The sequence below is a fragment of the Ailuropoda melanoleuca genome, chromosome 14 (assembly GCF_002007445.2).
Source record: "Ailuropoda melanoleuca isolate Jingjing chromosome 14, ASM200744v2, whole genome shotgun sequence".
NCBI lineage: Eukaryota > Metazoa > Chordata > Mammalia > Carnivora > Ursidae > Ailuropoda > Ailuropoda melanoleuca.
The window spans coordinates 40,169,552-40,192,956 of record NC_048231.1 but is presented as its reverse complement, the minus strand read 5'-3'; the positions used below and the strand labels follow the sequence as shown (position 1 = coordinate 40,192,956).

Sequence of the window (23,405 nt, the reverse complement as noted above, 5' to 3'; positions counted from 1 at the left end):
GCCACGGGGAACGCGAGAACTGCCTTGTGGGTTTGCAAGGAGTGCCTGCCTTGTGGGGGAGGACACCTCTGACGTCGCTACAGAGACAGGAATTCAGGAAGGGGTGCATGACCTTCGGATCATGTCAAAGTTAAGGCTGCTCAAATATCTCTTATTCTCCCAAAATGCCTGTTTGAGTCCAGACATTCCTGTCCACATCCTGTCCCAAGACACAGGGATTTCTCCCTCTCACGGGGGCGCCTGGACCTCACACGCTCGGCTGTGGGGACAAGCTGGGACAGACCCGAGGGTCCACATGTGCCAAGCGCTTGAGGGGGGGCACACGGAAGCTTTGTGGGAGTGTGGGGAGGACTCAAGGGGAGGGGGATTCGGGGCAAAAGGGCCGCTGTACCACGTGGGGCTCAAATGGGAATGTCAGGGGCCGCTGAGGGGCAGGACACCAGGGCCTGAGGGCTTGGGGACACGGGAGGCCCCAGAATCCTCCCCACTACCGCCTTCGTCCACCACAGAAGGAAGGAGGGCCCTGGAGGGAGTCAGGGGGACTCGGGCGGGCGGGCAAGGCGGGCCAGAGAGCAAGCAGGAGGGCAGAGCCCTGTGGGCTGGCCAGCCCGGCGGGGGAGGGGGGGTGAGCAGCGGGTGGTCGGGAGTGGCCTGCCAGGCAGGGAGGGGGTGCAGGGCCAACCCGTAGGGCTCTCCTCCCCACCCCGGCCCCTCTGCTTTTTCTAAAAATGTGCCTGCACCCAGCCTGTCCCCCTTTGAAGGGACAGATGTCAGGGAGAAAGCTGATTACTGTCAAAGGCTGGAGGCTGTGACCGGAGCTCTCGGGGAGGGTGACCCAATTCCGAGCTATTCTCAGCCTGGTGGGAGCCGAGTTATTCCCTCCCGCCAACGCCGCTGCTCCGGAGGCTGCCTGACTTTGAAACAACCTCCTCCCTCCGCGGGGCCCAGGCCGTCTGGAGGAGGCCCGCGGTCCCACGGCCCGCCCAGGCCCCGGCCGCACCCAAACCGCAGGGGCTCCGTCCCCACCCCGACGGGAGGGCAGGCCGCGTGACTCGAGGCTCAGAACGCGCCCGCCGGACCCGCTCGCCCCTCCTGCGCCTGAGCCCGAGCCCGAGGCGGCCACAGAGCCGGGCGGGCACGACTCGGGTAGGTGCGGGCAGCCCGCGGGCCGGGGGAGCAGAGGAGCGGGGGCAGCGCTGAGTCCACTGCCGCTTGGCCCCCGCACGCGAGCAGGGCTGACTGAGGTCGCCGGGGAGCGGCCAGGCCACAGACCTGGGAGAGGACGGGAGTGCTGCTTGAGGCGCCCCCAGGCGCTTTCGGGTGGGGGTGTCTGCGTGCCGGCTCTCCAACACACTACCTCTGAAGCTGGGGGGTCGAGGAAGAGCCGGGGGTCGCAGCCGGCCGGAGGTCCTCGCAGTTCTCAGTGTTATTACACACGTAACCGCAAGCACAGGGAGCGCGGAGCTGGATTTTCCAGAGAAGTCCCACGTCAAATCACCTCTCCCATTATCCTGATCAACTAGTCAAGCGCCCCTGAAACAAACAGCTAGGGCATTCTGCAAAGGACTCAGACTGCAAAGCACATTCTCAGATGGACCCAGAGGTGGCCCCCCAAATTCTGGCCTAGGAATCTGCAACAGAGACTGAGGGCTTCCTGGAAGTGGTGGCAGCAGTAGCTCCCACTAGTGATAACAATCTCGCAGCGGTTCCAGGGCGCCTGGCTGGTGCAGTCGGAAGAGCGAGCAACTCTTGATCTTAGGGCCATGAGTTCGAGACCCATGGTGGGTGTAGAGATTATTTTAAAATATAAATTTTAACTTAAAAAAATATATATCAGAAAAATCTGTGAGCAGTGACTGAGCAAATGCTGACTTGATATTTAATCTCATGGCAGCTCCTCCCCACCCCCAAGCCAAGGTGGGCACTGCATTCACTCTCCTTCCAGCCAGGAGGAGGGAGGTGACTTGTCACCATGGCGCCAGAGGGAGGACGTGAAGCCGGCAGGCTCAGAGACTGAGCCCTGAGTGCTTGCATCCCGTCCCCCCCCACCCCCAGCAGCGGGCAGCATGGCGTCTGGCCATCCCCACTAAGGCTCAAGTCCAAATCCCTTGTCCCTCTGTGACTGCAGGGGCCACCTGCTGGCAAGGCCTTTCTGACTGTCCCACCCCCAACCTCTACCCGCCCTTCCCTTGTTTGCTTCCACCGCACACGTCTCACCTGTGCGCACGTCTCACCTGCACCGTCTGGGCCTGGTTTGCAGGAGCCCCACGGGGGCAGGCTGGGCTGCCCTGGATATCTGGGTCCTCAGCGCCAGGAGGGGCTTGGTCCGCACTTGCTGGGTGGGAGCACCCCGTGAGGCTGGTGAGGAGGGCAGGGTTCTGAGGATTGGGCACAATCAGCCCCCACCTGCACACTCCCTCCTGGGGGCATCAAGAGCCAAGACGTCCAGCAAGGCTGCCCCTGGTGACCCTCTCACCTGAAGGCCCGCCAGGAGGCAAGGCCATCCCCAGGCTGCCACGTGAGCCCAACAACCTCTGGGCAGAGTGGGGCACTGCATCTGGGCGGCCAGCCTGTGCTTCAAGCAGCCTTGCAAACAGGGCAGGCAGTTACCAGCTGGGAGGAAGTGCCCTCCACACCTACCCAAACTCCCCAGGGCACTTCCCATCTTATTCTCCCAGGCCAGCCTGATGGTCTCCTGCCCAGGCTTGCCCACTCCCACCTGGCAAGGCCTCTTGCTCACCCTCCTCCAATTTCCACCCGCCCTTCCAGCCCCTGCATGGCTGTCTCCTCTTCTGAGGAGCCTTCCAGGATTACAGCAGATATCTCTCTCCCCTTTGGCCTCTAGTCACAACCTACGGGACCACACAGGGCAGGAGAGTGTCTGGGAGTCCCTGGTGGGCAAGCAGAAGCTGGAGGCCTGGATCCCAGGGAGTCCCGTCTCCTCGGGGCCTCAGTTCTCCACCTGTGCAGTGATGGGGCGGGAACTGCATCATCTCCCTGGGCCTGGGGTCCCACATAGCCTGCCTGCCCTTCCTTCAGCAACGGGTTAGAGGCAGGGGGAAGACAGAGGTGGGGTGGGGGGTGGGCCGTAGATCTAGACAGTCGGGGTGAGGGCGGCAGGTGGGAAGTCCACCTGCTGTCCTGTCTTCATGGGGCAGACAACACTTCCTGTCACACTGCTACCCAGGGCGTGGCCCCCAGTGGCCTGGCATCCATGATGCCACCCACCACCTGTCCAAAATCCCACCCTGGGCCCCCAACCCATACCACCCCAGGGGCTCCCGCTGGAGGAGGCGAGCCCCTCCCAGGCAGGTGAGGGCGAAGCACGGAGAGGGCAGGGGCAGCACACACCAGGGCTGAGGAGGGCAAGGCCCAGGGGGCTTCCTGGGGGAAGTGGCTGGAGGCAGCCTCCATGGAGGCCAAAGGAGACTCTAATCCTTCTGTAGGGTAGGATCCTGGGCTAGGGCCCTCGGAGTGGGTGAGCCAGGGGCTCTAGGCCTTCAGGGGGCAGCAGTGGAGGTGGCTGGCGTATGACATGACAGGGACAGGAATTTCCAGGAACAACTGAGCATCACGGGGAGTGTCTGGGCGAATCCTTGCCCTGTGACCAGCCCCATGCCACTGACTCGCAGAGGTGACGGTCACTGACCTGCTGACCAGTCACTCATCTGCCATGGGTGCCGGCCCCGGCTCTGGACACAAGCTCCCCTTCTGCAGAATTGGGGCCCTACTCGGCGTTGGCTCCTCTGCCTGGAGGGGGTCGCAGGGTGCTCCTGCCTGAGGTTGCTGGTGGGTGGCACGGAGACATTTGGGGGGTCTAGAGGGTGCACAGGAGTTCCCAGGGTGCTCGTGTGGGGCCTGGCAGCACAGCTGAGGGGCTGGAGGGCCCCCTGGACTTCAGAGCTGCCCTGGGCCAGGTATGCCTATGAGCAGGGTCAGGCGTACAGGTCTTCTGACCCCAATCCTCCAGCTCCCACAGGCCCAGTGACGCCCAGGGCTGTAGTCTAGGCAGCCACCCTTAGCCCCCTGTAGAAGGAGCAACGCTCGGCAGGCCCATGTGCTCTGCAGAGCATGGAGAGCTATGCCCTGTGTCAGGCATCTTGCCGGCCTCTCTCTAAGGCCAGGGTAAGAAACAGGTCCCTCCTCTGTCCCCCAAGCTAGGCATTTGCTCAGAGGTCAGGACGGGCCCTGGGTAAAAGGGAGAGGGGAGCCCCCCTCCCAGCCCTGTGATGCTGCCCTCAGGAGATCAGTCGTCCAGTAGGCCCACCTCACCTGGCACCTTTGCAAGGACTCCCAGGCCTAGGTGTGGCCTTGGGCTGGAAGGGCAGGCATGTGTGGGGAGGGGGTCCTTCTTGAGTTCTAGGTCATTCTGGAAACATAAAAGGTGGCCCCTGCAAGACCAGGCCAGGCTGTGAAGGGAGGGTCCAGTGCTCTGGGACGGATGGATACACACACACACACACAGAGGCAGACCCCCCCCCTCGCCTCCCCCACTAGGACAAGTGGCCCTTTCTGCAGCTGAGTGGGGGTGGCCACACACTTGCCCCTTTGTCCATCATGTCCCAGGCTGTTGTCCTGGAGTCCAGAGCTCCTGTGACTCCTGCCCTAGGACAGGGGGAGGAAGGACCAGGGGCCAGGGCTGTATGTGGGGAGGTCTGGCCTGGGCGCTGGTGTTGGGGAACAAGGGTCTGGCGTGAGGGGCACCAAAGAGACCAGTGAGCTCGGCAGAGGCAAGTGTTTATTTCTCAGCCAGGCACGGCTCCCTGCCGGCACAGTCCCTGGGGCTCTTGTCCTAAGGTGGGAAAACGGAAGCTCCTGAGGACAGGTGAGGCCAAGGGCAGATGCTCAGGCCCTTCATGCAACTGAGACAGGCATGGATGCCAGCCACCCAGCCCAGAGCTGGGGACCAGGGCCGGCTGCCCTCCGTCCTGGATGCACCCCCGTGCCCCCAGCACTCCTGGGAGGGGGAGGGCACGCAAGTAGCCCTGGGGCTGGACAGCCGGGGTTCAAACAGCTCTGAGAGGGCCGGGCTGGGTCACCTGAGGCATTTCACCGTTCCCCTCAGGCTCCTGGCGAAGTGTTGCCCTGTTCTCACTCTCAGACATGCCGGGGCTCCAGCTGGACCGGGGCCATGCAAGGCACTTCCAGCAGAGGGAGAAGCACGCCAGATGGGCAGGGCTGCCCTGGGCCCATCCATCCCACAAGAGGGGGTACAGGGCACTCCCACTTGCCCTGTAGGGTGCCTCACAGGGTGGGCTCAGGCCTGAGGCCACCCAGCAAGCCCTCCTCTCCCTCCCCCAGCCCGGCACCATCAGCTCCCAGGGGCAAAGGGGCCGGCTCACAGACTCAGTGGTCCTCCTCCTCCGACTCCTTGCTCCCCCACCTCCCTACCAGTTTGCGGCTACCTAGGAAGAGGTCAGATTCGGGTCCCCCACCTACACCCCTTGGCCTCAATAGCCAGAAGAGCTGGTGACAGCAGAGGCTCTGTGGCAACAAAGAGCAGCAGAACAGGGGACGATGGGCGGGAGGCTTTCCTCCCCAGAGGACCAGACTGTCCGGTGCTGGCTGGCCCTGCCCACAGTCCTCTGCCCACCACCCTCGGCCACCCTGGGAGGCCCCCAAGCCCCGCCCCGCCCCGCCACATTTCTAAACACAGGCCCCAGCAGGCCTGCGCTGACCATATAAGGCGGCCTGTGGCTGAGCTGCACCCCTGCCCGTGCTCCGCGGGTTCCCAGCTCCCTGCAGCTCCTGGCAGGAGGCCTACTAGCCCGGGGTCTTGGTGGCGAAGGTCAGGTAGCCCGTGTGGCCCACGGCCTCCTTCATGGGCGTGCCGCTGCGGAAGGGGCCGGAGTCGGGGCCGGCGTCGGGGCGCAGGCCGGCCCCCAGGTCGGGCGCAGGCAGGCTGACGGTGCGCACGTTGTACAGCTGCGGCAGCACCTCCAGCGTGCTCAGCTCCGAGAAGCCGTGGGCGGCCAGCGCCTGGCAGGTGCGCTGCACTTGCTCGATGCACGGCGAGAAGGAGCAGATGCGCCCACCTGTGGGGAGCCAGGCGCGGGGTCAGAGGGCAGGAGGGCACAGGCGCCAGGTGTCCCAGGGCTGGGGATGGCAGGGTGGAGGCCCGGCCCCACACAGGGCCCCTGGGGGGCAGGCGTGGGTCCAGACCGTGGCGGGGCCGTGGGCAGAGGCCGGTGGGGCAGGAGCTCCCGTGGAGCCACGTGGAAGGGCCCGCTTAGACCGAGCCCACGACCTGGCTTTCATCAGCACTTCGGCACTGCCACCCTCCACTTCTACAAGGAAGCCGAGGGCTGGGGCCAGGATGAACCACCGGGTCAGGGGTCACGGCGGAGCCTCGGCCCGGCAGCCATCAGAGCGCTGCGCCCAGAACAGCTCCAACCATCCAGCGCGGCGGCGGCAGCGGGGGAAACGGATCACAGGTGGTGGGAGCGGCTGCTGTCACAGGAAATTAGAGGCTGTCACCTGCTCTGGGGAACAGGAGGCGCCTACTCCGAGCAGAGCCTGACGGCCAAGGATGACAGGGTGCAGGCGGGAGCTGACAGCCCCTTCCTGCCACCTCCCAGCAGGGCCCACCCGCAGTGTCCCTCAGCCTGGCCCGGGTCCAGCCCACGTCCCTGTCCTAGCAGGGAGAGAGGGTGTGGGGAAGCCGAGGCTGGGAAAGGGACGCGGCCAGGCAAGTCCTCAAATGGCCCTGAGGCCTGGTCACCTCAGCCACACCTGGGGACACAGACCCCCCACACAGGTCTTCGAGAAGGTGTAGGTTTGGGGGCACAAGCAGTCTGAAGCAAACCCAGGAGGGCGCAGGGTCATCCCCCAAGAAGGGACCCAAGCCCTGTGCGTACTGCTAGGAAAACAGGCCCCACTGGGTGACGGCCAGAGCCCGCTGGCCAGCCCAAGTTCCAGAGGGCCTGGGGATGGCCCTTCGCCAGGGTTGGGCTCACAGAGCAGGCAGGGGAGCCACTGGAAAATGCAAGGCCCACAAGTAAGCTGGGAACCTCTGGGACCAAAACAAGCAGACACAGCGAGGGTGCAAAGGAGGGGGCTTAGAGGAGCACGGGGGATGGGCACGACAGATGGCACGGCTCCCCCGGGGCTAGCCACCAGGAAGGAACCTTGGCAACAGGAGGAAGGCCCAGGAGTGTGACTCCCGGGCTTGGGCTTGGCCCAGGCTGGGCGGCTGGCTCTGGCCTCCGTGGGACTGGGGCCCGGGCCTGCGGTGTCTGGTGGCAGAGTCAGAAGGCCTGGAGCTGCAGGGAAGCCGGCCTACCTTGGCAGAGCCCAGGGATGCCGCAGGGGACCCACTGGGAGCCACTGCCTGGAGCGCCTCGCTCTTGGAGCCGCCTTGGCACCTTTTGGAGGGGCGGCCCTTCCCCCAGGGCACCCTGGGCTCCCTCCCTGCCCTCCCCGGCTGCACTGCTGAGCGGGGAGGAGGGAAGGGGCCCTGGCTGCCTGGGCTGGCTCCTTCACCAGAAAAGGGAAAAACTCAGGGCCTCACCAGCGCCTCCCTGGCAAAGAGCCAACCTTCCCGCCTCCTTTCCGCCTCCATATCCAGCATCTTCCCTAAAAGGGGCCGGTTCCCTGGCTTGTGGCTGGGGGGGAAGGGAGACTCTGCTGGCAGGGGCTGGGGTCAGGGGTTGTCCTCCGACCTCTGAAATGTCCGTGGCATGAGTCCCCCCTCTCACTGAGGTGGAGCTGCCACATTCCCCAGGGAACTCAGACATCTCCCACGTCCGGGTGCAAGCGGGGCAAGGCCAAGGAGCAGGGGCTCAGCTGGAGTCGCCTCTCCCCGGATCTTACTCCTCCCAACCTCACCCTCTCACGAGGTGACCTCCCCGTGAGTCCTCAGCCAGCCTGACCCACCCCTATTTAGGGCCAAAAGGGGTCCTGGCCTGCCCAGGCTGCGTGGCCCGGTGGTTTCTGACCCCTCTGGGCTGCAGGTGACCCACACCCAAGGCCAGGCCCAGGAGCTCAGCCCTCAGGGCTGCACCAGAACCCCTACTGTACCTTCAACCTTGAGGGCATCCCAGGCATGACCCACAGCCTCCCAAGGAGATGGGATGTCCAGGAAAACAGCATCTGCCACATGGCTCACACCAAAGCCGCTTCGGCACACGTCCTGGTTGCGCACCGTCACCCAGCGGCCCACTCGATGCTCCTGGAACTCCTCCCGAGCCTTCTCTGCCCGCTGCTGGTGGAACTCCACTGTGTGCAGGTGGCCTGTGGGCGCGATGGTGCGGATGATGGCGTGGGACACGGAGCCGCTGCCAGTGCCTGGCGGGACAGGACAGATGTCAAGCAGGACTGCTGGGGACACTCAAGAAACAGCTCCACCCTCACCCTGGAAAGACCCACACAGAACCCACGGGGCCAGACGATCCGGTTACTCATGAGCATCACTCCCAGAGCTGCCTGTCAGGTCCCGGCTGCCCAGGGTCTGGTTAGCTGGGGCTGCACTGGGGCTGGGTGGGGACGGGAGCTGGGGTTTATTTCCTGAGTCTGCTATGGGCCCCGTGGGGAGAGGGGCAGCCCTGCCCAACCCCAGCGCCAGAGGCCCCGCAGGGTCTAGACAGAGTGGACGGGGCAGCACGGGCCCATCACCCCTCTGCCCCGAGCCCCTGGCCCACTCAGGTTGGTCCGTCTCCCTGGCCCTCACCTACCCGCGCCACACAGAGTGCGAGGGTGGGACAGCCCTGCCCTCGCTCCGCACGGCCGCACGGCGCCGTGACACGGCAACCAGCCAGCCACACGACTCCGGTCTTCCACGTCATCGTCCCCCAGTTCTCTTCCAGCTGCACTGGCCACTCCTCAGCCGCCTTCCGCTGCCCCTCCACTTGACTTCCTAGCTGGCAGTACCCAGTGGGGCCGTGTCCCCCCCGCCGCCATGACCTCCCCTCGCCCCGTGGTTTCAGGTGTCGGTCTTGATGAACACTCCCCAGACCCATGTCCCTGCACTCCAGACTCCTACCCAGTCTCCAGTGCACACGCACCGCCTCTCCTCAACAGCCGACCAGCGCTCAGCGTGAGCAAGGGCGAAGCTGGATCCGTTCCAATCCCGAGCCTTCCTGCCAAGCCTTCCCCAGCCCAGTCAACAACACCCACAGCTCAGCCAGGTACCCCAGGGGCACCCTCACTCCCCTCTCCATCCTGCCTTCGACCCACTAGTAACTCGTGTCTCCCCCCTACCCCCACCCTGCCACGACGCTGCCCGGGCCTTCCCTCCTGGCTTTGTAACAACCACCAGATGGGCCAGGCGCCTTCAATCCTGCCTCAAACGCAGCAGAGGGATTCTCTTCACCTCAGTCACACCCCCTTTCCCCTCCCCACGCAAAGCAAAGTCAGACCCGACGGCCCCCGAGCCGTGCATTTCCTCCTGACCCCACTGCCTGTTCCTGCCACACTGGCCTCCTTGCTGGGTCCTCACTCTGAGCGAGGCCTTCGCATGGCTTGCCCTTGGGAGGATACTTTCCACTCTCCCTCGGCTCTTGGTAGTGCCTCCTTCTCATCATTCCCAGGGGAACATCCCCTTGTCAGAGGTCTTCCCTGACCAACCTAGCTGGAGGGACCCCTGGGAGTCACCCTCAAACAGGCAGCCCTGTTTTACAAGCCTCCCAGCAATCAACAGCACTGAAACAGTGACACTGGGCTTACTACCTGCTCGGGGAAGCAGAAACCCGGCCCATCTTGTTCACAGCTGGACCAACAGTTCCTAGACCGGAAGCTAGCACACCAGAGCCCAGGGCACGCCCACTGCACAGACAGTAGCAGGGGACAGCGCCGTCTTGAAGTCCTGCAGTCCATCTGCCACTGGCACCCCATGTCCCCTGTGGCTGAGCAGTTGGCCTCTGCCCAGCCCCTGCCCACCCTCTGCCCCACAGCCCAGGTTCTGTATCTGACTCTTCCCATTTCAAAGTGTTTGGCTGGGCAACGGGAACCATCCAACTGTCTGCACAGAGAGGGACAAGATGGCCTGAAGTCCTCAGGAAGTTGGAAGCAGTGGTGTTGGGAACCCTTTGTGACCTTGGAGCCCACCTGCGCAGACCATGAGCAACATGCTGGAAATCTAGGCACATGTGGGCCTGGGCTGTTCTCGGGTGGGCTGTATGCTTCAATCTCCATTCCAGGTGGCCCGAGCACCCGTGTGTATGTGTGCGTGTGTAAGGGCCAGGACCAACCTCAGGCCCTGGACTCAGTCACGGTGGTGCTGGCCGAGGATAAGGTGGAGGCAGTCTCCCCATGCACAGTGAGCACCTCAGAGAAGCCCTGGCCTCCCTACAGGGAGAGGCGACTCTCAGCCCTGGCCTGGGCGGTCAGGGGCTGCTAGGCCAGGCACTGAGGTAGGGAATGGCAGTGAGCAGCTAGGCCACAGCCGAGTGGCACTCTGGCCCTGCCCCACCAAGGCAGGCAGGCAGACCTCTCACTGAACACCAGCTCCTGGGGGGTGGGGGAGATCGCTGGTCCCGCACCATCAACGCACATTCAGATTACAGCACCAGCCTCCTAAGCAGTTCTGTGTTTCTCACTCCCTGCAGTCGGCCCCCCCCAGAAACCTCCTGGCAAAACAGAAGTTGAGCAACCATGCCTGTCCTCAGGAAGGGCAGGCTGGAGGCTGTCTGGATGTTGCGTCTGAGCTCCACCTTCAAGTCAGTTTTTCAGAATTAGAACTGAGGTAGCCCAAAGAACTCACCGGATTCACAGACCACAGAACCAGGCCGAAGCTCCAGCATCATGGTGAGCAGAGCAATGTCAGTGGAGTAGAGGATCTGGGTGCGGTGTGGCAGGTTCAGTGTCCAGAGCTCAGGCGTGGGGTGCAACACATATACCCAGCCACCTCGGCCACAAGTCACCTTGGAGCCGAAGGGGCGGCCGATGAGGTCTACTGAGTGCCGCAGGACACCATGCCGGGTCTGGGTCTGTGCCCCACGCTGCACACGCACTGCTACCATTGCACCATGGCCCAGTGACAGGATGGCCGTGTCACCCTCTTTGATCAGCTCCTCATATGCCACGAAGCTCATGGTGTTGCTGACAGGTGCCTGGGACCTGGGAGGAAGTGTATGCGCATGAGCGTGTAAAGGTACCAGTAAGGCGCACCTGGAATCTGCGTAGAGGGCTTGTGAGGCCCAGAGCCCACGCGGTGGGGGTGGGGTGGCTAGCTCGGTCCCTGGCTGCACCCTGGCCTGACATGTTAAACCCTCCTTGGCCTGGGTCATGAGACAGGAGTCACCAGCCCAAATCACTGAAGCGGGGCCGTGGCAGAGGACGGGCCCAAGATTTCCCATCAAGTAAGGACCAGGAGACCAGGGGACTGGCTCCCATGCTCCAGGTGCGAGATGAGGGGCCAGCCACCGGCCGGGCAGCGGCCAGTGATCTGAGCTATCACCTCCATGCCGGGCTCTATTCCGCGGAACCCCCCTCTCCCCAGTCTCCCCCCAAACGGGCTTCCAGGTGGACGCAGGAGAGGTAAGGCCCCCCCAGAAGGGGTGGGGGTTGCGCCAGGCCCGGCCGGCGCAGGACGGCGGGGTTTGGGGGACGCGCGGAGTCTCACCCGCCACTCGCGGCGGGGTCCTGCTCCCGGACGCTCCGCACGTGGCGCCGCGACCGTGGCTCCGCACTTCCGGCTCCGGCCCGGCGCCCCCAGATGGCGTCACGGCTCCCCGCCCCGCGCGCGCGCAGGATGCCGGGACCCGCGGGTCGCCCCTCCTGGCAGCGGAGCGAGCCTCCCGGGCCGCGTTCGGCGAGCTACGGCTTCCCTGTTTACACAAGTTCGTGCAAAGGACAAGCGAGAAGTTTCAGCGTCCCCTCGACCTGGCTGCTGTGGGCGGGGACCAGGGCTGGGCCCGTAACGCACTCTACTCGAGTTCCCGGAAAGGCCGGCTCTCTGCTAGCTGCCCAAGCCCCTCCGAGGACGCTTTGTCTTGACCATGTTGTCACCGCAAACCACTCTGGGAACACCTCAGACTGGGCCCCAGGGTGGATTCTAGAAAGTGAAATTGCAGATCGGGGGGTTGTCCCGGAAAGTTTTGGCCGGCAGGGTCTGCAGAAGTGGCCTTAGGCCAGGCCCCGCCTTCCCTGCGCTGCACATCGTCCACTTCGGGGAAGCCGGCGGGTCAGGGGGAGGTTAGTGGTGGTGAGGTGCATGCACTGGGCTCACGCTGGGCTCGGTGAGGGCCAGGTGAGCAGCCTGAGCAGGGGACTGGGGGAAGGGCAGCGGGAAGACCAGGGCCAAAAAAGGGAAGCGGCAGCCCCGTTCTGTCTCAGCAGGGCTGATTCAGAGCCAGTTCCTCTGTGGACGGGTTGGGGCGGGGGGGAGGACAACAGGGGATACGGAATGCGTTCCTCCATCACCCAGCTCCCAGCAACCAGGGCTTGTCCTGTTAGCCCTAGGGACCGGAAAGGGGATAGAGACCCTCCAGCCCATCCCTGCTACCCCGGGGCTGAGTCTGGGCCCTGAACCAGAGCCAGCTAGCAATGACCCTCGGCCACACCCTAGGCCTAGATTGCTCCAGCCTGGCAAAATGGGAGTGGCCAGGCCCCTGCAGAGCCAGCCAGCCCTTGGGGCACCCTGAACTCTCCCTCTTCCGGGTCCAGGACTGCCAGAGTGTCTGTGGCCCTTGCCATGGGCCTCTCAGAGTCCATGGTGGAAACCCGTGCCTAGCCTCATCTCCACCACCCCCACCCTGCCCCCACCATGCCTCTGCCCTGGCTGGGCCTGGGTCTGGGAACCTCCCTGGGGGGTAAAAAGGTAAGGGGACTTAGGTGGCCTCCCATTCCCTGTGGGTTCATGTTCGTCTGGGGCCAGCAGTCTGGCCACCAGCTGCCTGTGTGGCTCACCATGGCCTCGCTGCCTCACCATGGCCTCGCTGCCTCTTGCTGTCAACGCTGAGATAAGCCAGCCCCATCACTGGCTTGTCAGCCTCTGTTCCAGGTGATCTGCTTCACTTTGGTGATGCACCTGCCTGAATCACCCCCTAATTGCTCCCCTGGGAGATTTCAACTTTCCACTTCCAGGGGTTCCTCTTCCCCAGCCTCTCAGCTGCAATGTGGAGCTGGGATTGGGCGCTTACTAAGAGCCTAAATTAGCACTTGGTGACTCGGCAGTGGTTTCCTGTGGTCCCGACTTCCCACTTGCCTCTCTGTCTGTGACTGGCTGGTCAGCTCCTCCAGTGCCCCGCTCCTCCAGGCAGCCTACCCAGAGTTGCCCATCTGCTCCATCTGAGCCTGCGCCAGCCTTCAGTCTGCGTCCTGAAAGCACCAGCTTCCCCCAAGCTCCAGCTGATTACCCAGGTCAGGTGTTCACCTTGCCTTGGGCAGAGTTTGTATACCGGGGCTTCCCTAACAAGAACTGGTTCTATATAAGCCCAGCTAAGTGTCATGGTATTAAACTCTCCACAATCCTATGTAGTGGGGGCAGGGAGGGCAGATCACTTTACAGATGGGAAAACTCAGGACTCGGAGAGGTTAGGTAGTTGCCTAAGGTCACATAGCCAATGGGGCCAAAGTGGGACTGGGATTTAAAGTGAGTAAATCTGACTTCAGAGAACCAATGTAGATTTGAATAAAGGTGAGAACAGGCAGGAAAAAGACCCCGGAGAAAAGGGGGGGTCACCCTGGGGGAAAGGGAGAAGCTGAAGAGGGGGGAGGCTGAGCTGGCAGGGTTCAGGTGACGAGGTCCTCCCCTCTCTGACTAGCTCAGCCTCCTGGCCCATGGTGCTCTGTGAGCCTGAGGCAGCTCCCACCCCTCTCCTGTGACCTGAGCCAAAGGCAGCCGCTTAACTGGCTGAGCCACCCAGGCATCCCCTGACTGCTTGCTTTTTTTTTTTTTTTTAAGATTTTATTTTTAAGTAATCTCTACACACAACATGCGGCTCAAACTCACAACCCCGATGTCAAGAGTTGCATTTGCTCTACCCACTGAGCGAACCAGGCGCCCCATACCCTGACTGCCTTCTGAGGACAGACTCTGAGAATGACCTCTGGTCCCCAGCTTGGCCCTCGCACCTGGCCTACCTCTGCATGCCCAAAGCTGCAGCCCCGCAGGGCAGGCTAAGTTCCATGGATGAAAAGCTGGGGACTCCATTGAAGCTCCCCTCCCCCTCCAGGGCCAGCTGGTTAATATGCAACCAGGTGTGATTTCTGAGGAACCTGGACCATAAACTGGTTGGGTGATGTCACCTAGCTTCTTGTCCAGACGCCGCCAAACCGGCTCCTTTGGGCCCTGGGGAAAATGGAGGGTCCACGGGCAAGTGCTAGGTCACTGGGGCAATGTTATTCTAGCTGAGGAGGAGGCTGGCACCATCCAGGCCTCCCCACCCCTTGCTCCTCTGCTCTGGGACCACCCAGGCTCCCAAGCAGTCCCTGCCTGGTAGGGGCCCACCCTGACATTTGGGTCTAAAGGCCTTGAAGATCTCCTCCCCCTTTTCCCATCACAGCTGTTGACCAGCCATGCTGTCAATCTAGTCCAGCCTAGGCTTGGCCTGCCTCAGGGGTCCCCAAGATGGGCTCCAGGTTCAGTTAGCCTAGGGCCAGATACTCCTGGACCATTGCGGGTCTGCTGGACCTCTGAAACCTGTCTCCTCTGTCACTCACCCACCTTCTGATCTTCCTTTGCTTCTCTGCAACATGGATACAACACCCATGTCAGCATGCTGAGGATTGCTGGAGCGTCCGGCAGGAGTATCACCGGGACCTGACCTTGAGCAAGGCAGGCCCAGACCTCTGGACCTCCCCTCTCCAGTGTGGGCCTTGCTTGAGGAAGGAGAGGGGAGCAGGACCTTCCCTCCTTCCACCTAGCGGGTCAGGCTGTTAGTGGGCTGAGGGTGGAGAGGAGGGTTCTTCTTCTTTTTTTTTAATAATATTGTTCTTGCCTTTTTTTTTTTTTTTAAGATTTTATTTATTTGACAGAGACAGAGACAGCCAGCGAGAGAAGGAACACAAGCAGGGGGGAGTGGGAGAGGGAGAAGCAGACTCCCAGCGGAGGAGCCTGATGTGGGGCTCAATCCCAGAACGCCGGGATCACGCCCTGAGCCGAAGGCAGACGCTTAACCGCTGTGCCACCCAGGCGCCCCGGGGAGGGTTCTTCTGAGAAGCTGCTGAGGCTTAAGACAGAGGAAGCCCTGAGTGCCCCACCCCCCGCCCCATGTCTGAAAGCCAAGTTGGCCTCCAGATTTCCAGAAACAGAAACTTGAGCCCATCAGGCTTTTGGGGGTGAGAGGTGAAGGGCAACTGCAGATTATTTCTAAAATTAGAGGAAAGGGCTGCAGGGAGCACAGTGTGCAGAAATTCCAGGCTTAAGGGACACCTGCTATTTGGGCAGCCCAGGGCCATTTGTGTTTTTGCCTTGGTTTGTTTTATGTGCTTAAGAAAATGCCGACCGGGAACAGGTCAAAGCACGCTATGGTGAATGAGCGAGAGAAGAGGCAGGAGTGTGTGGTAAGCACAGGGGCTGCCTAGGGGACTCCGCACCCTTTGATGTGCACACAGTCAGAGGTGAAGGGACTTGCTCCTCCCTTGGTCTTTGCTCCAGTTCCCATTCCCAGAGGCACCAAAGACACTGGAATTCCTCGCGCTGCCTCTGTCCTGCCCCCACCCCATCAGCACCCATCTCCTCCCAGATCCTGACAGTATTTCCTTCTGGTTTACGTGGCTGTTTGCTCATGGCCAGCCTTCCAGCAGCAGCATGATTCACCTTGCTGCCCGCAGACCTCACTGTGCAGTCCTGGAGGGATTCTGTGGAACATACACAGAGCTAAGGGCTTCCCCTCCTTTCTTGCTTTATTCACAGAACAATGTATGGTGGATGTTGACACACAAGCTCCAATTCACTTTTTTTCCCCTTCTCTTTTCACTTTTTTAAAACGATTTTATTTATTGGGGTGCCTGGGTGGCTCAGTTGATTAAGTGTCTGCATTCAGCTTAGGTCATGATCCCGGGGTCCTGGGATTGAGCCCTGCATCTATCGGTCTCTGCTCCGCAGGGAGCCTGCTTCTCCCTCTCCCACTCCCTCTGCTCCTCCCTACCACTCATTTTCTCTCTCTCTCAAATAAATAACTTGAAAAAAATAAAGATTTTATTTATTTATTTAGAGAGATGGTGTGAGTGGGGGAAGGACAGAGGGAAAGGGAGAGAGAATCTCAAGCAGACTCCAAGCTATGTGCAGAGAGCCTGTCTCATCTCGGGGCTTGATCTCAAGACCCTGAGATCATGATGTGAGCTGAAATCAAGTCAGAGGCTTAACCGACTGAGCCCCCCCCCGCCGCCCCTTCCTCTTCATTTGGCTGCATGAAAGAATTACACTACTCCAAGCTAAAAGCAGACCCCAAATGGTTACATTACATAAGCCATGAGGTTTTTAAACTTATGACAAGGGACAGAAGGGAAATTCTACTCATTGCAAGGAAATTCTCACTTAAGCTTCAGTGAATCAAAAGCACTTAAAACCCATGAAACTGGGGCGCCTGGCTGGCTCAGCCTGTGGAGCATGTGACTCTTGATCTCGGGGTTGTGAGTTTGAGCCCCACATTATGAGCTGAGATTACTTAAGAAAAGATTAACCACCACCACCACCACCACCAGCACGCAACTTCAGCTAGTCGTCCTCAGTAAGTCCAGCCTCTAGGAGGAACTGGTGTATGTTCTTGCACTTGTCACCCTGCAGCTGAAATACTTCTCCGTATTCTGGGTGATCATTACATCACCACTGTAGGCAAGTTTCCTCTTAAACACCTTCAGTCGTATGTTTTGATTGTAATCAGTGACTTGCAAGTAGTAAGGGTCTTCTGCCGTTTCTCCGTTGAATTCTCATGTGGATACCATCTTCACTGCCAGCAGGAAGCCGATCAGTGCTCTTATTTGTATTAGCAAAGCGTTCACAACCCTAGAGGTTCTGGAGAGCAGACATACTTTCCTTGGTGGAAACGGCCTGCGTAGGGCCTCGTGGGAGAAAGTAGGTGGATCTTCAAAAGGTGAGGGGGTAAAGAGGGAGGCTGCTGAGTCTTTGCTGGTGGCTCAGTGACTAGGAGTCGAGCTCATTTTTTAAAATAGCTGTGTACTCCACGCTGGGGACGTGCCTTCCTACCCCTAGCCAGTCCCCAAGTGATGGGCATTGAGTTCTATCCAGGTTCATGTGTGTGTTTTTCCCACTGCACATCTCTATCTGCAAAGAGAGATGAGACTGTCCTCTGTACAGGCTGGATTCCTAGAAGTGGGATTGCTGGGTCATGGAGTACAAGCATTTTTAATTTTAATAGATACTGCCAAATTACTTTCCAAAAAGGATGCAGCAGTTCACAGTTGCAGGCAGTGTGTGAATGCCTGTCTCTCCACATTCCAACCCATAGCCAACACTGACTGGTGTCAGTCTTTCACATTTTTGCCATCTGGGTGTACTGGGGGCAGTGGAAGGAAGGTATAGTCCTTGTTTTAATTTGGATGATTCTGATTTTTAGTGAGGTGGATTTTTTTTTTTTTTGGTTTTGTTTGTTTTTAAATCTCACATGCTTATTATTTGTTAGTGTTTCCTCCCATATTTGCTGAGAGTCTCTGGGAACTGCCTTTGGGTGTGGGGCGGTGAGATGAACCTGTCCCCGGTGGAAAGGGCCCAAGGCTGGGGTCTGGAGACTGACACTGCGCACTCCCCAGCGGCCTCCCAGGGCCACATTGTTCTCTCATCCACCAGGAAGGGCTGGGCGCGGGGGTCTGTGGCTCTGGTCCCCCAGAGCCGGCGAACTTGTCCAAGGTCAAGGCACCGAGGGTGCCGCCCCGCTGGACAGCAGCCAGACTGTGCCTCCCGCGCGCCTTCGCTCTGCACCAAGATCGCCCGGGAGATGCCTGCGGGCACCTTGAGGAAGGTCGGCGGCTCCTGGCCAGCTCGGACCCGGTGGGGGTGGGATGGGGGAAAGGTTAGTACTTGCTGCGGGAGCCCGGGACGTTCACGCCTGGACCCTCGTCGCCACCGCCGCTGCGACTGGCGGGACCAGGGAAGGCCAGAGCCCGGCTGGAGATGGGCACGAGCGTCTCCCAGTGCCCAGCGGCTCTCCTGCCTCAGTTTCCCGCCCGAAGGCAGCGTGGGAGGGAACTTCCAGGACGTCCAAGGGCCTGAGGTTTCGGCTGCGGGGTCCTGGGGAGTCGCCGGGCGGGGTAGGCGGGCTGCGCGGGGTCCCGGCGAGGGGACAACAGGGGTGGGCGGCCTTGGGGGGGTTATCGGGGGGTGCGGGTGGCGGACAAAGCGGCGGCACCACCCCGCAGCGCGGGCCAATGGAATGAATGGGCTATAAATAGCGGCCAATGGGCGGCCCGCGTTGCGCCCCTTAAGAGCCGCGGGAGCGCGGAGCCGCCGCTGTTCGCCTGCGTCGCGCCCGGAGCTGCCGACTGACTGAGTGCCCCTGCCCCGCCCGGCCACCCGGTGAGTGGGCCCGAGGGCCGGGGGCGGCCGCCTGGGCGCTGGGGCGGGGGCGCTGCGCACGAACTGGCTTGTGGGCCGCAGAGTCCCGCACGCCGGGGTCCGACGCCTGGAGCGCGCGCGGGCTGGGCCTGGGGTCCTGGGCGGTGCAGGAGCGCCCCGCGCGCGCTGCGGACCCCGCTGACCTTGTCCGCGTCCCAGGGTGATCAGGAGCCGGGGCAGCGAGGTCCTGGGTGGCCTGCAGGTCCCTGGGGGGCCCGGTGCGCCGGGTTCTCCCTGACCCCCGAATCTCCCTGCAGCCTGCCGCCCGCCGCCGCCATGCCCTTCTCCAACAGCCACAACACGTTGAAGCTGCGCTTCCCGGCCGAGGACGAGTTCCCCGACCTCAGCGGCCACAACAACCACATGGCCAAGGTGCTGACCCCCGAGCTGTACGCGGAGTTGCGCGCCAAGAGCACGCCAAGCGGCTTCACGCTGGACGACGTCATCCAGACCGGCGTGGACAACCCGGGTACGCGCACCCTGGTCCCGGGGTCAGGGTGCGGGCTCCTGATCCGCAAGACATCCTCTGGGGCTAGGGTCCAGCGCCTCCCCCAGGATCCCGCTCAGGCCAGGGTTCTGGCGCCCCCCTTCCCGGGCGGAGCTGCAGGGTCCTGGGCTCGGTTAGGCCTGGCAGTGACGTCACTGCCCCCATTCCGCGTCCCCCCAGGGCACCCCTACATCATGACCGTGGGCTGCGTGGCAGGCGACGAGGAGTCATATGACGTGTTCAAGGAGCTCTTTGACCCCATCATCGAGGACCGGCACGGCGGCTACAAGCCCAGCGATGAGCACAAGACCGACCTCAACCCCGACAGCCTGCAGGTGCTGGGCGGCCCCGGGTGGCGGGGCGGGCTGGGGAGGGGTCTCCCGGCGCTCACCCCTGCTCCACAACCAGGGCGGCGACGACCTGGACCCCAACTACGTGCTGAGCTCGCGGGTGCGCACGGGTCGCAGCATCCGTGGCTTCTGCCTCCCCCCGCACTGCAGCCGCGGGGAGCGCCGCGCCATCGAGAAGCTCGCCGTGGAAGGTAGGGGTCGGGCTGGCCGGTTGCCCCCCCCTCCCGTTCCCGACCGGCTTGTTTATCAGTCCCCCCAGCCCCGAGCCGCCGCTGCCACGCTCTTATCTGCGCGCCGTGTCCGGTTTCCCGGGGAGGGGGGGGAAGGGACGGCGGCCCAGCCCCGTGCCTACGACAGCCTGGGGCCCCGGCATGGCCGGGGTGGCTCTCTCGGACCGCCGCCTGTACCGCGCTCCCACAACGCTGGGCGGGCGTGGGGTCAGGGGCTCATGTGTGTCCTCCTGAGCGTGCCCCTCTTCAGCTCTGTCGAGTCTGGACGGCGACCTAGCCGGCCGCTACTACGCGCTCAAGAGCATGACCGAGGCGGAGCAGCAGCAGCTCATCGACGACCACTTCCTCTTCGATAAGCCCGTGTCGCCCTTGCTGCTGGCCTCAGGCATGGCCCGTGACTGGCCGGACGCCCGCGGCATCTGGTGCGTGCCCCCTTCCCCTCCCGCGGGTCCCCCTTCCCCCCTCCCTTGGGCCCTCCCCCACGCCGCCGCTGAGGACGAAGAGGGAGGGGCCGCGCTCCTGGGACAGGTTTGGTTCCGCCAGGGCCTCGCAGGTGACCTTGACTGCGCAGGTACGTGAAAGGGACTCCAGCGGGTGGAGGCCCAGGCCTCCTGGGATCTTAGAAGTGGGCGACGGGTGGCGTTGGCTTTTCTTCTCCACCCTCCTCTTGGGAGCTTGGAGCTTCTTGTTTTCTGTCTCCTTTCTCATCCTCTTCTCCGCGGGGACTTTGCCAGGTGCTGGGTGACGCAGACGCTTCCTAGTGGGGTTGGGGGTGGGGGGAGGTTTACAGCCTCCTGCCTCCACTGTGTGCGTAGCGCGGCTTCAGCGCCCGAATACAGCGCTTCCCCCTGCCCCTTACCTCCTAGGTGGGGCCCTCGCCCCCTCCCCACACCTTGGCCACACAGCACACGACTGGCAGGATGGGACGCAGTTTAGGGCTCTTTTTGTACCCTCTTTGAGGTGTCCTGGCCTCCCTGCCTACCCCCAGAGTGTGGAGGGGTTGGGGTACTGGCAGCAGCTCAAGCTTCTGGGTACAACTGGATTGAGCACCTCAGGGACTTGGGAAGTTCCTGGGGTCTGGGGCTCCCCTAGAGCTCTCTTCTGAGGTGTTCTGAGACCACAGTCCAAGGAGGCTTGACTGTGCCCCTCCCCTAGGCACAATGACAATAAGACCTTCCTGGTGTGGATCAACGAGGAAGACCACCTGCGGGTCATCTCCATGCAGAAAGGGGGCAACATGAAGGAGGTGTTCACTCGCTTCTGCAATGGCCTCACCCAGGTCAGGCCTGACTACCCCAACCTGGGTTGGCCCAAGTGGGGTTTGATGCCAGGGAGGGGGCAGGGCCAAGCTCCAGAGCTCAGGCAGGGATGTGGGTGTCCCCATAAGTCCCCCTGGGTCCAAGGGTCCCAGCGAGGGACCCAGGTCTCAGCCAGGCCTCACCTCTCCCACCTTCTCTTCCTCTAGATTGAAACACTCTTCAAGTCTAAGAATTACGAATTCATGTGGAACCCTCACCTGGGCTACATCCTCACCTGCCCATCCAACCTGGGCACAGGCCTGCGGGCAGGTGTGCACATCAAGCTGCCCCACCTGGGTAAGCATGAGAAGTTCCCGGAGGTGCTCAAGCGTCTGCGGCTTCAGAAACGAGGCACAGGTGAGTGGGGGCAGGGGCTGTAGGCAGTCTCCTCTGGGGCAGCTCCCCACCCCAGTCCTGCTGACCTGGGTTGTCTCCCCAGGTGGTGTGGACACCGCTGCTGTGGGCGGTGTCTTCGATGTCTCCAACGCAGACCGCCTGGGCTTCTCGGAGGTGGAGCTGGTACAGATGGTGGTGGACGGTGTGAAGCTGCTCATCGAGATGGAGCAGCGGCTGGAGCAAGGCCAGGCCATTGATGACCTTGTGCCTGCCCAGAAGTGAGGCCTCAGCCTGCACCTGCCACCATCACCGGCCCTGCTGCTTCCTAACTTATTGCCCGGGCAGTGCCCGCCATGCACCCCTGATGTTCGCCACTTGGCGGCTGAGCCCTTAGCCTCGCTGTAGAGACTTCTGTCGCCTTTGGTAGAGTTTATTTTTGTGATGGCTAAGATGTTGCTGATGCTGAAATAAATTAGGGTTTTGGCCTGCCATAAGTCTCCGAGTAGTGTGTCCCCTTTCCGTGGCAGCTCTGGTGCCCAGAAGCCAGGCTATGGGGGCCTCAATCCTAGGTCTACCCTTTCTGCTCCACTTTCTATAAGAAGGGAAAGTAGTCAGGAGGCAGTCACCCTGCTGTGCCCATCCAGTCCTATTCCATGAACTCCTCTCCGGGGGGCAGAGCTCCACCCTGAGCATCTAGGGTCATTTGGGCCTGGGGGGTGGAGCCTGGCACCTCACTCAGCCCCATCCTGCAGTGTGGGGGGGGGGTGGATGCCGGGTTGGGGAAGGGGGTTGGAGGGTGGGCAGCAGCCCAGAAAGAAAATGCCTCCCCATCCTGCCTCCTGCCCCCCATCCAGTTTCTCCTGTGATCAGGGTCTCTGCCACCCTCCTGCCCCCTCCAGCACCTACACAATCTCCTAAATCTCTCCCCCACTCAGCTTCCCTTCCTCCTAGCCTTGGGCAGGCCGAACAGTAATTCTCTCCCTGGCCCTCCAGGCCTAGCCCTTCAGTTCCTCTCAGAAAGCTCTGGGGCCCTTCTGGAGCCCCCTCCTCCATGCAGCCTCCTCTCCAGGACCCCTCAGGTGCCCCAGCCAGTTGGCCTCCCATGGTGGGTCCCCACCATAGCGGCCCTGGGCAGGAGTGGGGGTAGGGGATGTTCAGGGTGGGGGCTCCTTGGTCTCTGTTTCCCACCCACTCCACAGCTGCCACTGTCCCTGACTGATCTCTCACTGGGGGGCGCTGGGCCAGGGCTTGGGGAGTGGAGGTGGACCATGTGAGCCAGCCAGTGGCAGGGCTTGTCCTCCAGCTCCGGAATTCTGTGAACAGACTCTGCTGCCACCTGCTGGCCAGGGCCACCTCGGTCCTCCCACTCCCCCACCCCGGTCTGGGGCACCTCAGCTCCACGTGCATTTTGGGCCAGGAGGCCCTAACCACCCCCAACATTACCCTGCAACTGGGAAGAGAAGCCAGGGATGGCCTTTGTGCACACTGCATCCTGGACTGGGGGCAGTCTTACTCATCCTGGGGCCCAGGACCAGCAGGTTGGGTGGACAGCAGTGGAATAGAAGCCACAGGAGGTACGTCTTGTCATCTACCTCAGAGGCCAGGCTGGATCTGAGGGGCCCACCCAGGTGATGTCCAGGCTGGGGAGCGCTTTCAGGAGCCTTTGCCAGGGGGAGGGGCACAGTAGGGGGCAGGGCCCCTGGTGCACAAGGGTGGCAGGGATAGGGTCGCTGAACCCATTCTCTAGGCCTGGGGCTGGCACTTGGCCCCCTCCTTGGGTGACCGGCCTGGGGTACACATCAGGTAGGGCTCACCTTTTCTTAGCTTCAGTGTCTTCCTCTGGTCAGTGGGGACTGGGCTGGGACAGAGAGTACACTGCAGACCGTAGAGTCGGGTGATTTGGGAGAAAGGGCTGTGAGGAGCACAGGAAGTACGTCCCTCTGGAAAGGCCTTATGCCCACACTCCTCGCGGGCGAAGGCCCTCCTGCCTGCACAGGCTACATCAGCAGCACTTGGGCTGAGCCGGGGGCAACAGGCTCAGGGATGAGTGACTGTTTCCACTCCACCCTGAGGTGGGTACAGGCACCTGAGGGCCTGTCGGGCCCTTCACTTCCTTAGAGAGTGTTCTGCGCTGTCTGGACTGTGAGAATAAGGCGCACGTCCTTAACTACCAGTGGTTACATAAAATAATGAGCCGAAACCTCCAATCACCCTATGCGGGCCTCTCAGCCGGATACCCAGGAAGGCCCA

General features: G+C 62.0%; 3 protein-coding genes across 4 annotated transcripts; 1 reads left to right on the top strand and 2 right to left on the bottom strand.

Moving 5' to 3' along the window:
• Window positions 1-782: 782 nt before the first annotated feature.
• LOC117795989 lies at window positions 783-2,599 on the bottom strand. Its single transcript, XM_034642507.1, has 3 exons — window positions 2,477-2,599; window positions 2,235-2,358; window positions 783-1,464 (listed from the first exon to the last, which is right to left on the bottom strand). The coding sequence occupies exons 1-3, from the start codon at window positions 2,502-2,504 to the stop codon at window positions 873-875; spliced, it is 744 nt and encodes a 247-aa protein (XP_034498398.1). The 5' UTR covers window positions 2,505-2,599; the 3' UTR covers window positions 783-872.
• Window positions 2,600-4,721: 2,122 nt separating this feature from the next.
• On the bottom strand, window positions 4,722-11,753 carry TRMT61A (tRNA methyltransferase 61A). Of its 2 annotated transcripts, XM_034642502.1 has the most exons (5): window positions 11,561-11,753; window positions 10,860-11,055; window positions 10,700-10,775; window positions 8,020-8,286; window positions 4,722-6,035 (listed from the first exon to the last, which is right to left on the bottom strand). In XM_034642502.1, exons 2-5 carry the CDS (start codon window positions 11,028-11,030, stop codon window positions 5,764-5,766), a joined length of 786 nt encoding a protein of 261 aa, XP_034498393.1. In that variant the 5' UTR covers window positions 11,031-11,055; window positions 11,561-11,753; the 3' UTR covers window positions 4,722-5,763. The 2 variants fall into 2 exon arrangements, with proteins under 2 accessions (XP_034498393.1, XP_019654832.1); XM_019799273.2 differs by having other exon boundaries at window positions 10,700-11,055; window positions 11,561-11,745.
• A 6,513-nt stretch (window positions 11,754-18,266) lies between these two features.
• Window positions 18,267-21,646, top strand: CKB (creatine kinase B). The gene is made up of 8 exons (XM_034642741.1): window positions 18,267-18,415; window positions 18,712-18,923; window positions 19,122-19,276; window positions 19,350-19,482; window positions 19,772-19,943; window positions 20,677-20,800; window positions 20,987-21,176; window positions 21,259-21,646. Exons 2-8 carry the CDS (start codon window positions 18,731-18,733, stop codon window positions 21,435-21,437), a joined length of 1,146 nt encoding a protein of 381 aa, XP_034498632.1. The 5' UTR covers window positions 18,267-18,415; window positions 18,712-18,730; the 3' UTR covers window positions 21,438-21,646.
• The last annotated feature ends 1,759 nt before the right edge of the window (window positions 21,647-23,405 follow it).